Genomic DNA, 14,271 nt, shown 5'->3' with positions numbered 1-14,271 from the left:
CTCTTGTTTGGGTGATGTATCCTGCATCCTTTCTGGAGCATGGAACTAGAGTATTTTTAAAAAGCTACAAGAAAAAAATATTGTAAAATAATGCATTTAAATTCCTTAGTGTGTCTTTAGATAGGATCCCATTGCTAAACATTGTATATTCATTGTTGTTTTTTAATTTCTACATTGAACAGAATCCTAGAGGCATGTAATGGGTGATTAGCTCTCTAGAAATTAGTAAAATTAATTGATTAAATACCATGAAATCAAATTTCTAACATATTTTAGTGGTGTAGTTAGGGAATAAAATGTGCTGGCACTGCAATGATTGGTTTTCTGTAAATATGGCACATGAATAGACAAATAGCTATAGATCTAGAGCAGGGGTGGGCAAACTTTTTTTGGCCGAGGGCCATATCTGGGTGGAGAAATTGTAGCAGGGCCAGGGCAGGGGGTTAGCGTGTGGGAGGGAGTGCGGGGTGTGGGAGGGGGTGCAGTGTGCAGGAACGGGCTCAGGGAAAGGGATTGGGGCAGAGGAGCAGTGCGGGGTATAGGAGGGGGCTCAGGGAAATGGGTTGAGGTGCAGGAGGGGTGCGGAATGCAGGAGGGAGCTCAGGGAAGGGGTGCAGGAGGGGTGCAGACTGCGGGAGGAGTTCAGGGCAGGGGGTAGGGGTCCCGGAGGGGTGCAGGGTGCGGCAGGGGCTCAGGGCCAGGGGCTGGGGTGCAGGAAGGGTGCGGGGTGCGGCAGGGGGCTCAGGGCAGGGGGTTGGGGTACAGGAGGGGTGTGGGGTGCGGCAGGGGGCTCAGGGCAAGGGGTTGGGGTGTAGGAGGGTATAAGGTGCAGGCAGGGAGTTGGGGGCGGGGTGCAGGAGGGGTTCAGGCTCCAGCCCAGCACTGCTTACCTAAAGTGGCTCCGGGGTGGCAGCAGCATGCACCAGGGCCAGGGCAGGCTCCCTGCCTGCCTGCCCTAGCCCCAGGCCTGCGCAGCCCCTGGGGGATGAGAGGGACACAGGACTCTGCGCGCTGCCCTTCCCACGCCAAAGCTCCCATTGGCTGCAGTTCACCGTTCCCGGCCAATGGGAGCTGCGGGGGGCGGTGCCTGGAGGCAAAGGCAATGCATGGAGCCCTCTGCCCCTGCGCCCCGCCAGGCCACAGGGATGTGGTGCCGGCCGCTTCTGAGAGTGGCGTGGGCCCTGCGGCACCACGGGGGGCAATCCCGCCAGCCATATCTAAAGCCCTGATGGGCCAGATCCGGCCCGCGGGCAGTAGTTTGCCCACCACTGATCTAAAGAGAAGATTAGATTAGCTATCAGAACCAATTTAAGCAGATATGGGGTCATCATTCACTTATGAGTGTGTCATCTCCTACTGTATTCTCTAAACTTCTATGCCATGTCAGGTGGAGGGAGTCAGTCTCCAAGGGAAAATGATTGGAAAAAGAGGCGATGTGTCCAGAACCTAGGGTAACCAGACAGCAAATGTGAAAAATCGGGACAGGGTGTGGGGGGTAATAGGAGCCTATATAAGAAAAAGACCCAAAAATCGGGACTGTCCCTATAAAATCGGGACATCTGGTCACCCTACCAGAACCAGATTCTCCAGAGAGCTCATATTATCACCCCAGAATTCCCAGTCAGCATGAACCATCTGATACCGCACATCACCTGGCACTGGAGCATGACCAGTAACCACCACACTGGTACTGGTGCGGGAGGAGTCGGGGGGTCAGGCTGCAGCTTTGGCAGCATTGTCTGAACCATAGACTTAATGGCCAACATTTAAAAACCTAGGTATCTAAAGACAGGCTGTTACAGGTAAAATTTTCAAATGTGCCCAAGTCATTTAGGAACCTAAATCTCACTGGGACTCATCCCCCTGAGTCATTTAGGGATTTTTTTAAAATGGGACTTAGGCTCCTAAATGACTTAAGTGCATTTGAAACTATTACCCTAAATCTAGAACTACATTTCGGCACCTAAATAAAACATAGATCTGCCATAGAACTCCATATGTCTTGGTAAATGAAAAATTTCCTAAATACTTTGGGGGAAATTGTTACATAATAATTGTATTTATAAATCACCTCACACCTTTGCTGAAGCACGTGCGTGATGAACAAATTATTGAAATATTACGTAATGAAAACATCAAATATTAAAAATCCAAACTAAGGAGCATCAGATACCAGTATGGTCAGCATTACAAGACAGCATTGTTCACTCCCTTTTGAATAGTTCAGTGACGCAATTTAAATAAATATATAAGCACATAGATAGATGGACAGACGGATGATGTGAAACAAGAAAATTAAGTCCAAAGTTCTTATCCCAAACAAGTGAAACTATTTTTATTAGCCCAATTTACAGTACAGTAAATGAACACGTGGTGTTTTTCAAAGTTAAGTAAGTTGGTTTTCCTCTGTGGTTAGAGCTGAAATTTCCTTGATGCACTTGTCACGGTTGACATCACTGTGTTCTTATATCAAATGCAATTGTGCCAGTTTCCGTTCCACGGGGGAAAACAAAAGGAGGCAAAATGTATTGACTCATCCAGTCTTTGCTCATGCAAAGATCACCTGTCCATTTCCTAGCCCCACTATGACGGAATGAATAAGATAGTCTTGCTGATCGAATTCCGAAAGCACAGGTACTCATAGCACAAAACCCACGGCCACAGACGGCACTAGTAAACTTATGGTTGTCTCAGAAGAGAAGCTGAGGGCCTCCCATGAAATGCCACATGCCCTCAACTCCCATTGACTTAAATAAGAGTCACGGGCAGGAAGCAGCTTGGGTGAGGAACACAGCACCCTGTAGTTTTGTGTGCTGGATAAGCATGAAGGCTGAACTGATGCTCACCCATGCGGAGGGTCCTTCTATGGCATGGGTGAGGCACATTAGTTTGTGAGGAAACTTGCATGGTGACTGTATCTGTGATGAATAGAGGACTTCAGCTTTTAAGGATGCCAGGTTGGCACCTTCAATGAGCATGAATTCCCTGTAAAAAGGCAATGAGATTGGATCTGATGGGTCTGACACGATTTCAGTCAAAATGTCACACTGGCACTGACATCAGACCTGAAAATTCCAGTTCTTCTCACATAAAGAGGCTAGAGAGAAAGAGAGAATCTCCTGACCACTTAAAACAAAACACACAAAGCAACAGTTTTGTAAGCTCCGTAGATCTAAAAGGACTTCATCAATTTTAGCCATGTTTTAAAATAAAGAAATCACTTTCTGGCTTCAGACAAGGACAATTGCCAATGACCAGCTTTCACTTGGTAAAGGTTTCACCCTACCCAGTTGTCTCTACAGCTTGGTAACTGGGCTGAAGGAAACAAGGAGACAGGAAAAATAGTGCAGTTGTTAAGAAGCCTTATTTCTGCCCTTTCAGACACTTATTTGTAGCCTTCCAGCCAATTTGTTCTATTCTGAGCCCTGTTAGAAGCTGTTTACCTCTCCCAGTTCACAGCCTGATCCTTCAGAGATTTACTCAATGGCACTGTTTCTGTTAGTAAACTGTTGACAAGATCACCGCCTTAGATTTTGTGTGGAACAATAAATCAGTCTGACTGGAGACTGATTGGAGGGAGAAACTATGCAGGAAACTTAAAAAAAAAAAACGAAGAAAAAGAGCAACAATTGAGCAATACATGTATTCGAAATAGTATAGAAAAGGTGCTTGGGCTCTGTCCCCTGCTGTCTCCTTATCCTTCTGCTATTGCATGGAATTTCTTTCTCCAGAAAATTTTATTTTAAAAGTATTACTGGAAATCTGCCATTTGAAATTAAAGAGCCCTATTATAATAGGAGACGATCATGCACAGTATGTATTGAATTGCTGCATTTTTAGTGGGAAATCCTGGTCCCATTGAAGTTGGTGGGAGTTTTGCAACTGACTTCACTGGGGCCAGGATTTCTCCTGTACTGGTTAGAGCCTCAGACTGGGAATCAGGAGACCCGGTTTCTAATCCTAGCTCTGCCTCCAATTTGCTCTGTGATCGTGGACAAGTGAAATAGTTTCTCTGCACTGTACGGCTGGTCTATGCCCACTTTGAACACCAGTTTAACTGCATCGTTTTAAATAAACTCCAGGTGTGGACGCTTTTAGATTAGTTTGAGTGCCTTAAATTGGCTTAACTTAATGCAGTTGGTAACTGACAGTTTTAAGAATACCCACAGTAGGGATCTGCCCGGATTGAGCTACGTTGGTTCCAGCACCAGTTCAGTTAAATCAGTGCTCCAACTGTGTGTAGAACAGCCCTTAGTTTCCCTTTCTCTAAAACAGGGGTAATATTTACCCACAATTGTAAAATACTTTGAGATCCTTGGATGAAAGGCACTGTATACAATAGACTGTATGTGTAAAGTAATAGTATATTATTATTATTTCTTGACTCATTGAAGGTGCTCAGCCTTAAGAGTCCACTCCAGCAGCTCAGTAATGAACATTTTGTTGTGGCTTATTGCTTAGTTACCTAAGCTATCTGTGTATTATGATTGTGCCTAGACAATGGGGTAAGCTTTTCAAAAAGAGTGTAAATAAGGATATGGTCTCACTGCAGAATTAACTTGGGTTAACTCCTCAGTGAAGACAAGCGCTAACTGACTTAGGAGCCTACATCCCATTGTTTAAATTCCTACATCTCACTGACTTTCAGTGAGATTTAGACTTGTAAGTGCCTAAGTCACTTTTGAAAATGTGACTTTTAAGAGCTTTGGAAAGTTTTGCCCTGAGCCTATTTTTTAAGTTTAGGGATCAGTGAGGCTTGTGAAAGTTTAATAGAGCTGGCAGTGCTAGATATTACTTTCCTGAGCCTTTGTGACACAGGCTTGTCTTGGTAAGAAACTGCCATGTGGCCTATTTGGTTTTAGTTTGTGAAGCGTGTTGTCCCCAGTGTTGGCTGTTGTGCTCCTGTGCTGTGCTATGCAAGGCCCATATCAGAAGGCCCTTCTCACCACTCTGTTAGACAATAGCTCAGATAATGGCAGGCTATTCTGTGTGCTGTGCCTGGGACTTTACCCAGTACCCCTATTGTGAGTTTCATTTCCAGACCCTCCACTGAGTAGCTGTGGGCAAATTATTCTGTGGCCAGGGAAAAAATACTTCTGCTTCATCCCGAACTCCTGCCCTCTCAGCCTGTTCTTCTCAGAGGCTAGCTGTATTATCACTGTCCACCGCTAGGCCACCAGAATGCAGACAGTGGTTTCTGAAGCACTGGCTGTCTGCCTGGTAATGCTAGAAAGTGAAACACACAATGAAGTAAAATTCATAGTGATACTGAGGCAGAAGATGTGGATATTTCATGAGGCACAGAAGGAAGTGCAGTAGCAAGTGGGTAGGGAAGTTTGCTGTTCCCAGAAGCACTTTCTCTGCATCTGTCAAGCCCTGAAACATAAGTAGGGCCCTACCAAACTCACGGTCATGAAAAACACGCCATAGACTGTGAAATCTGGTTTTCCCCCATGAAATCTGGTCTTTTGTGTGCTTTTACCCTATATTATACAGATTTCATGGGGGAGACCAGTGTTTCTCAAGTTGGGGGTCCTGACCCAAAAAGGAGTGGCAGGAGGGTCACAAGGTTATTTTAAGGGGGTCACAGTATTGCCAGCCTTACTTCTGCACTGCCTGCAGAGCTAAGCGGTCGGAGAGCGGTGGCTGCTGGCCAGGCGCCCAGCCAGCAGCAGTACAAAAGTAAGGGTGGCAATACCATACCATGCCATCCTTACTTCTGTGCTGCTGTCTTCAGAGCTGGGCAGCCAGAGTGGTGGCTGCTGACCAAGGGCCCAGCTCTGAAGGCCGCAGCGCAGAGGGTGGCAATACCATACCATGCCATCCTTACTTCCACGCTGCTGGTGGTGGTGACTCTGCCTTCAGAGCTGGGATCCCAGCCAGCAGCTGCCGCTCTCCAGCTGCCCAGCTCTGATGGCAGTGCCACCACCAGCAGCAGCATAAAAAGGTAGCAGTACCGCAACCCCCGCTACAATAACCTTGTGACATACACACACACACAACTCCTTTTTGGGTCAGGATCCCTACAATTATAAAACCGTGACATTTCAGATTTAAAAAGCTGAAATCATGTAATGTACGATTTTTAAAATCCTGTGACTGTGAAATTGACCAAAATGGGCCCTGAATTTGGAGGGCCCTAACCATAAGTATACTGACGTAGAGGCTTATTTGTTGCATACTGTGCATTTTGATCATGCCAACAGTCTAGAATCATGTAAATCTTTTTCTAGCTCGGAATGAGCAAGAGGAGCAGGAGGAAAAACGGGAGATAAAGAGAAGATTAACACGCAAGGTGAGAGGCAACTTTTATACTGTTGTAGTCCAGCTGGAACTTTCTACTGACTGCATAATTCTTTGCCTTTTTCTTTTCCAGAGCACCCTTTTTAAAAAGAGAACTTGAAATATTATTGAACGAAATCTTAAACAACTGTCTATGCATTTTAAGGGTGAAAACCCAGGGGAAAGAGAGAAGCATCTCTGGGGACTTCCAGGGCAATTATTAGAAATAATGGAATGAAAATAAGCAAAGGAGAATTTAGGCTCAAGAGCAGGAAAGCATTTCTTAGGCGTAACAAGGAAGAGTAAAGGCTTAGCATTGGTCTAATGCTATTTCCATTGAAGTCAGTGGCTCCCAATGATTTCTATAGGAGCAGCGTTAAGGCAATGCTGAGTGCTTTTGAAAATCCTACTCAAGACGCATTATACCGGGGAATGGACTTTTAATGGAAGAGAACTATTGCCTGAGACATTTAAAACTAGATAGGAACAAAGCAGTAGAGATAGTGTGTAATGCAGGAAAGGGAACAATCCTGTCTTGGCAAAAGGGGATGGATTAGATGACCTAATAGGTCTTTTCCATCTATGATTCTTCTACTCTTAAGGGTAAACAGTAGTAATTTTATATATACTTGGTGAGCTGGTGTGAATCCTCATCAGAGCAGTGGTGGGCAACCTGCAGCCCTCCCCCACTTCCCACAGCTCCCATTGGCCACTGGGAGCTGCGGGCGGCCGTGCCTGCGGACGGTCAATGCAAACAAACTGTGTCGCAGCTCGCCAGCGGATTACCCTGACGTGCCACTGGTTGCCCACCACTGTCATGGAGCCATTGATTTCAGCGGCACTATACTCATTTATATTCGTTCAGGACCTTGCCTGTTCTTTTTAAATAAAGTTTGTTTTGCAGTTTGTATCAATATTTCCCATATGAGGAGAGAGATGGAAGAAGCACCACTGTGAACTCATACGGTTAAATAGTTCTCTTGTCCAAACAATTTTATAAACACCAAGAAGTTGAATAGACAGTAGTAAAATATATAAATAATAAAACTGAGAAAGGGCTATAAACAGGATATTTGTTGCAATGTGAAAAAAAAAGTTTTAATTCCAGGCTAATTTTTGGGTCAGTTTGTCTTCTGTACAACCTGGCTTCTTTCACCCTTAGAAATAATGGCCCAGAGTCTCAGTCTGTGTAAATCAACATAGCTCTATCTTGTCAATATAGGTAGGCCAATTTACAGATGAGGATTTGCCCACTGAGCTATATTGTTTAAAAAAAAAAATCCTGACAACAAGTCTAAGTACACTTTCACTGCCATCCTGCTATACCAATGTTTGAGGAAAAGAATCAATTCACATTGCACCTACTTCAAGGCAAAGCTTGTGTTAATCTCTGCACAGAAATTGCAAATATCATTTTGCAAGTCTTTCATTCTTGTTGTATTTAGACTGGCAAACATGTACAGGAATCCAGTCCAAATGGTAGTGCTATTTGCTAAACAGACCTGCAAGATAGAAATATTACACACACAAACAAATAATTGCCAAAGAATCTGGCTTTCATACACCAACTTGCCCTGTCACTGTACAGTTCCCCGCCACACATCCGCCCTTCAGGAAATGCAGAAGGCAAGAACAGCTACTTGCACTGAAGAGGTCACCGCTACAAGGACTAAAGTGTTCTGTCTACTGCATTGTTCTCAAACCTTTTTATGCCCAAGATCATTTTTTGAATTTAAGGACAACCCAGAATCTACACTGCCCCTTCCCCAAGTCCCTGCCCCTTCCCCAAAGTCCCGCCCCATTCACTCCACCCCCCCCCCACCCTCAATCACTTTCACCAATCTGGGGTAGGGGTTTGGGAGGGGGTGCGGGCTCTGGGCTGGAGCTGAGGGGTTTGCAGTGTGGGAGGGGGCTCTGGGCTGAGCCTGGGGCAGGGGGTTGGGGTGCAGGAGGGGGTACGGGGTGCTGGCTCTGGGAGGGGGCTCAGGGCTGGGGCTTGGGATGCAGCCTCCCACCAGACAGCACTTACCTCTGGCAGCTCCTGGTCAGCGGTGCAGCATGGCTGCTACTAAGGCAGTCTCCCTGCCTACCCCGGCCCCACGCTCCTCCCGGAAGGGGCCAATGTGCCCCTGAGGATCCTGGGCAGGGACGGGTGGCATGTGGCTCCGCACGCTGCCCCTCTCTGCAAGCACCACTCCCGCAGCTTCCATTGGCCACAGCTTCCCGTTACCGGCCAATGGGAACTGCGGCGGCAGTGCTTGCAAGCAGGAGCAGCGTGTGGAGGGAGACCCCTTCGCCCCCTGCCCCTGGGGATGCGCTGGCTGCTTCCGGGAGCGCCATGGGGCGGGACAGGCAGGGAGCCTGTCTTAGTGGCAGCCCCACTGTGCCGCCGGAGATCGTGATCGACTGGGAGATCCTCGAGGATCGACCGTCGATCGTGATCGACCAGTTGGTGACCACTGGTCTACTGTATAACTGCAACTGTACCTGTGAGCCTGAAGATTTCAGTTACTTGACAGGCAGTTCCTGTTTGCACTTGCAAACAATAGCAACAGTTGAGCCTGGTACTGCACACCCTCCGTTCCTATTAAACTAGGTTCTTTGACGCTCATATCTAGACACATTCCTTTTGGCCCTTTCTGGACTTTTGCTAAATAAGGATCTGATCTCATGAGCTCTACACATACTATAATCACACTGAATTTCAGTGGGAGCTTTGTGCATGGAAAGCTCCTGGGATCAAGCCCTAAGTGGATACATGGCTTAGGTTGTTTATCTGTTTTCAATTTGTAAACTAATTGTTCTAGTGACAGCTTCTAATTGTCTGTAATCATACAGAAAGAACCATGGTACTTCACTAATATTGGATTTTCCTGTGATCTACAAATGTACTGTGTCCCTGTAGAGAACAAATGCTCAGAAATCACTAGAGAGAAGGAATGAATAAAGTTTGAAAGTTTACAAATAACAATTAGGAATGCCAAGTACCTGGTGAATTTCAGAAAGATTCCAATTATTCCCCAAGCTCTCACTTTCATGAATATGGCCCAGATATGTCTTTGCATCTTGAGTACCATGGCAGGTTCTCTCTGCCCAGCTGTACTGGAGTCTAATTAGCAAGGAATGTTAAACCTGAGATCGTGGACACAGCTAACTGGTCTTTCCAAATGTTTACTCCACTATACCTGCCTGTTTCCAGGTGGTATTTAATGCACACGCGCACACACACAGCAAATTCAAAGTGAAGAAATATATGCAGAGCTTTATTCAAGTAGCATTGTATGTCTAACAACAACAGGGAAAGACGCTTCTGTAGTTTCCATTCTAAAGTCTCTTAACTGTAAGAACATTAAACAACACAAATTGTTACCCATCTGATTTTGTGAGACCATCCTGTCTTCAGTGGAACAGTTCCTCTTCGGTGTCCAGGGGCACCTCCAGAAATTCTTCACGTGAACCACGCTCACCCTGCAATGGCTGGGCACCTATCCCAGGGGGCTGAGCCTGGTTCCTGGCTCTGGGCATTGCAAATTGGCATACAGGGTCACAATCACCCTCAGGTTTCAGAGTAACAGCCGTGTTAGTCTGTATTCGTAAAAAGAAAAAAGAAAAGGAGTACTTGTGGCACCTTAGAGACTAACCAGTTTATTTGAGCATGAGCTTTCGTGAGCTACAGCTCACTTCATCGGATGCATAGCATATTGTGGAAACTGCAGAAGACATTATATACACACAGAGACCATGAAACAAAACTTCCTCCCACCCCACTGTCCTGCTCGTAACAGCTTATCTAAAGTGATCATCAAGGGAGGGCCATTTCCAGCACAAATCCAGGTTTTCTCACCCTTCCCCCCGCCCCCCCCACAGACACACATACAAACTCACTCTCCTGCTGGTAATAGCCCATCCCTCTTTGAAACCTCTCTTTATAATGCTCATGATAATCAAGGTGGGTCATTTCCAGCACTAATCCAGGTTTTCTCACCACCGCCACCCCCCCCCACACACACACACACCCCCCTCCAAAAACCACACACACAAACTCACTCTCCTGCTGGCAATAGCTCATCTTACAATGTGCACAGCAATAATCCAAGTTTAACCAGAACGTCTTGGGGGGGGGGGGGGGGTTAGGCTACCTTGCATAATGACTTAGCCACTCCCAGTCTCTATTCAAGCCCAAATTAATAGTATCCAATTTGCAAATGAATTCCAATTCAGCAGTTTCTCGCTGGAGTCTGGATTTGAAGTTTTTTTGCTTTAAGATAGCAACCCTCATGTCTGTGATTGCGTGACCAGAGAGATTGAAGTGTTCTCCGACTGGTTTATGAATGTTATAATTCTTAACATCTGATTTGTGTCCATTTATTCTTTTACGTAGAGACTGTCCAGTTTGACCAATGTACATGGCAGAGGGGCATTGCTGGCACATGATGGCATATATCACATTGGTGGATGTGCAGGTGAACGAGCCTCTGATAGTGTGGCTGATGTTGTTAGGCCCTGTGATGGTGTTCCCTGAATAGATATGTGGGCACAGTTGGCAACGGGCTTTGTTGCAAGGATAGGTTCCTGGGTTAGTGGTTCTGTTGTGTGGTATGTGGTTGGGTTTGCCCAGCAGCCACTCCATCCAGGAGCCACTGAGCCAAACCTGCATGGCGTTGTGACCTCACATGCCAGCTTGCAACACCATTTGATTTGGGGGCCCCCCTCTTAAATGGGAGGCCAAAGACAAACTGCCCCTTCCCCCCCCCATACCTCTGGGCAAACCTGCTGCCCAACTGGTACCCCTGGCAGTGCTATGCACCGTGCATAATATGTGTGTGGCTGCGAGCACCACTGACAGTGTCCTTGAAAATCTTCTGGGCTGGCCTTTTGAGACAGCATGATGATGATATATTGAAATATGACGCACTATAAGGACATGAGATTTTACCCCATGGACAAACTGTTAAAGGTTACGTTTTTAATACAGACATCCAAATGGAGACCTCTTCTCAGCCCAGAAAGGATTGGAAAGGAGCCGTTGATGATTTCACAAGCTTCATTACACAGAAATCCTCAGTGCTATTCAAAGAGCAACTTAGATTTACTGTAAATCTAAAAGCTGAAATAAATCTCTCACAGACCTAGATCCAGATCAGGGACAGAGTAACGCATTCCTGAGGAGTGTATGGAAGTCCTTAAGAATGGATCAATGGTCTGAGGGCACTGTAGATGGATCAAAAACTTCAGAGTAAGCGAAGCACTGGAGAGACAGGGAGAGAGAGTGTGTCAGCAGGAAGCATCAAGGAGTTTCAGGATGGTGAGGGAAAACAGCAGAGGCTGCAGATGAACATCACAGGGGTTGTTGGGGAGTCTGTACAGATTGTTTGCACCTCCTCCTTTCCTATGGCAACTTAAAATGCAACAGTTGTTTCCTGTATGGCTCAAATGCTGATAGCCTAACCCACAGAAAGTTCAGTTTGGTTTTGTAAACTGGTTTTTTGCCTGTGTTGTCCTGGCAGACTAATTCCAGCTTGTGGATTTCACTATATACATACATCTCTATCTAGTTATTTACATAGCGCTCACCACTGTGCAGGCTTTCTTGGCCCTGGAGAGTGTGAATACATTGCCCAGCTGTCATGCCTCAGCCTTCCCTGCAGCGTCTTACTGAAAACAGGGCCAAAACTACATGTTCTTCTTCAGGTGGCCTCTGCACATTCCCACTCTTGGAATGAACTGACAGTGCATCTTGAACGAGCAGAATCTTCTGTTAGCAGTGCCCATTGGGGAGCACTCTCCTGGCCCCAGCTCTTCCTCTTGCAGCTCCAAATGTCAGGGCCTGGCACACAAACTGCCTTCGTTCCTTCCAACCATGGTAGCAGATGGACCAGGAGCCTTGCCAGGTCTTTGGATCTTTCCCTGTGCAGCAGCCTTCAATTAGATTTTAATTCGTTTTACATTCTTTTCTTTTCTTTTCTTGTTTTTTTTAACTAAGGATCTGATGTGTCAGAATTAACGACAGCAAAGAAACCAGGGTCCAAGGGGGGTGCCCCTTGCCCTGCCGTTTTTCTAAACCCTCTCTTTTGTAAATTTAGAAATGGTATGCCTGGTTTCAGAGTTCTGGGATCACTTTCTAGGAGTAAGATTAGCCTGCCAGCTCGAGATGGTTTATTAGTGTCTGCAGTAAATACCTGGCTAATCCATCATCTGGACAGACAATTTTTAAAAAATCAGATAAGCTATACCAGTTGCATCCTGCGGGTTCCCATCCTGCCAGATACATCCAGGATGGTGGCAGTGGCTGCTGTTCAAAGAGCAAGAAGAAGTAAAGTCCGCAATTTGGTAACGCCATATGACAGTCTCTTTTTTAAGCAAGCCAGCTCATCGCACCAGCCAGAGAGAATAATGCTACTTGACAAACTCCCCAGATGCGCAGAGACCACTTGAAGAAGAACGAAGTTTACTCACCTGTAACAGGAGTTCTTCAAGATGGACTCTGCACAGTCACACTCCCCTGCCCACCTCTCCGTCTTCCTCAGAATCCTAATTTTAGTTTTGTACCTGAGGGGGGTAATGAAAAGAACTGAGGTGATTCGCACACCGTGCACCCACGGTATAGCCCTGCCCCCCAACCATTCAGAGCCACGAGGAAGGGGGCACTCCAACAGACACTGCTACTAGAAGCTACCCCAGTATGACCTGTGCCACTGGTATATCCAAAGTGTGTGATCCTGCAGAGTCCATCTTGAAGAATTCTGATTACAGGTGAGTAACCTTCCTTTAGAGGTTCTGAGCCATCGGGAAACGCTGCGAGGAATTTATTGTCTGTTAGCGGTGCATGAATTTTGATGGAAACTGGGGTGGATAGTGTGAGAGTAAACACCCCATTAGAACTTCCACAGAACCCTAAGGAGATAATGATTAAGTGACGGGCTACAGCAACATCTTAGGGCTTGTCGCCTGTGGGGAAAAGCCCATAATAGCTAGTACAGAAGAGCTATTCTGCACTAACTTCCCATGTGAACACTCTTACTCCGCACTAACAATTCCTTGGTTGATATTGGTTTATCCACTTTGGAAGTGGATTAAGCTAAACCCCACAAAGGCACTCTTAGTGCAGAGTAAGAGTGTACACATGGGGAGCTAGTGCAGAATAGCTATTGCACTTTAAATTCACATCCTTGCTATTTCGCACTGACTTCCCCATGAATTCCTTGAATAGCCAAGCCCTCAGCTGCTGTTACACTAGAAATACAGAGCAAGTTCAGCATTTAGTTGCATACCCAGTAACATCCCCAGGACAGATTGCTGAACACTATGTTAGTCTCTGCTATACAGGGGATCGGTGGTTTGGTTTGCCAACCTGAGGAGACAGCACTTTATTTTGTTTTAGCTTGCAAACGGGGTTGTTACCAAGGGTTGCAATTAGCTGCTGTTTTATCTCCAATGTTCCTGACAACACTGAAAGAAATCCCCTTTTTCCCCTGCCCCCTCCCCCCTTCCATACAGAGAGCTGGTTCTGATCTCATTTACACTGATGGAACTCTATTGACTTCAGGGGCGTTCCTCCTGATTTCCCTAATGTGAGACCAATATCCAGCCCAAGAGATTACATTCCCCAACTCCCCAATATTCACACACAGGCCCCCCCATATACACCCAGAAGGAGGAAAAGATACATGCATATCTCATTGCCATCACAGATGGGAGCAACGAGAATTCCCTCTGCTTAAAAATTGCTCATTCCAGATATTGACAGTGAAACCTGTGCTAGTGAACACCAGCTTTTTTAGGAAACTTCCCATCCTAAAACACTGCCCCAAAGCATTCCTAAGCACACGGGGAGAGAGCTTAGCTTCATTAAAGTCTGTAGCAAAACATTCATTGACTTGATGAAGCCAGGGCTTCATCCACTGGGTACAATTCTTCTCCATCTTTATGAGTAGACCACCTTCATTAAGCAACCAGTTGTGTCAGACTCTTGACTGAATGCTTGAAGCA

The 14,271-nt window shown here is 46.1% G+C and overlaps 1 protein-coding gene across 9 annotated transcripts in view; it reads left to right on the top strand.

Annotated features, from left to right (window-relative positions):
- The window catches only part of PHACTR1 (phosphatase and actin regulator 1), a 430,831-nt gene that overhangs the window by 394,910 nt on the left and 21,650 nt on the right, over nt 1-14,271 (top strand). For all 9 annotated transcript variants that reach the window (XM_074944870.1, XM_074944866.1, XM_074944872.1 and 6 more), the window contains one exon: nt 6,234-6,295. In XM_074944870.1, coding sequence (XP_074800971.1) covers nt 6,234-6,295 — 62 coding nt within the window. The remainder of the gene's footprint in view (nt 1-6,233; nt 6,296-14,271) is intronic.

The sequence above is a fragment of the Natator depressus genome, chromosome 2 (assembly GCF_965152275.1).
Source record: "Natator depressus isolate rNatDep1 chromosome 2, rNatDep2.hap1, whole genome shotgun sequence".
Lineage (NCBI taxonomy): Eukaryota > Metazoa > Chordata > Testudines > Cheloniidae > Natator > Natator depressus.
Note: the sequence above shows the minus strand (reverse complement) of the source record. Positions and strands in the feature narration are given on the sequence as shown.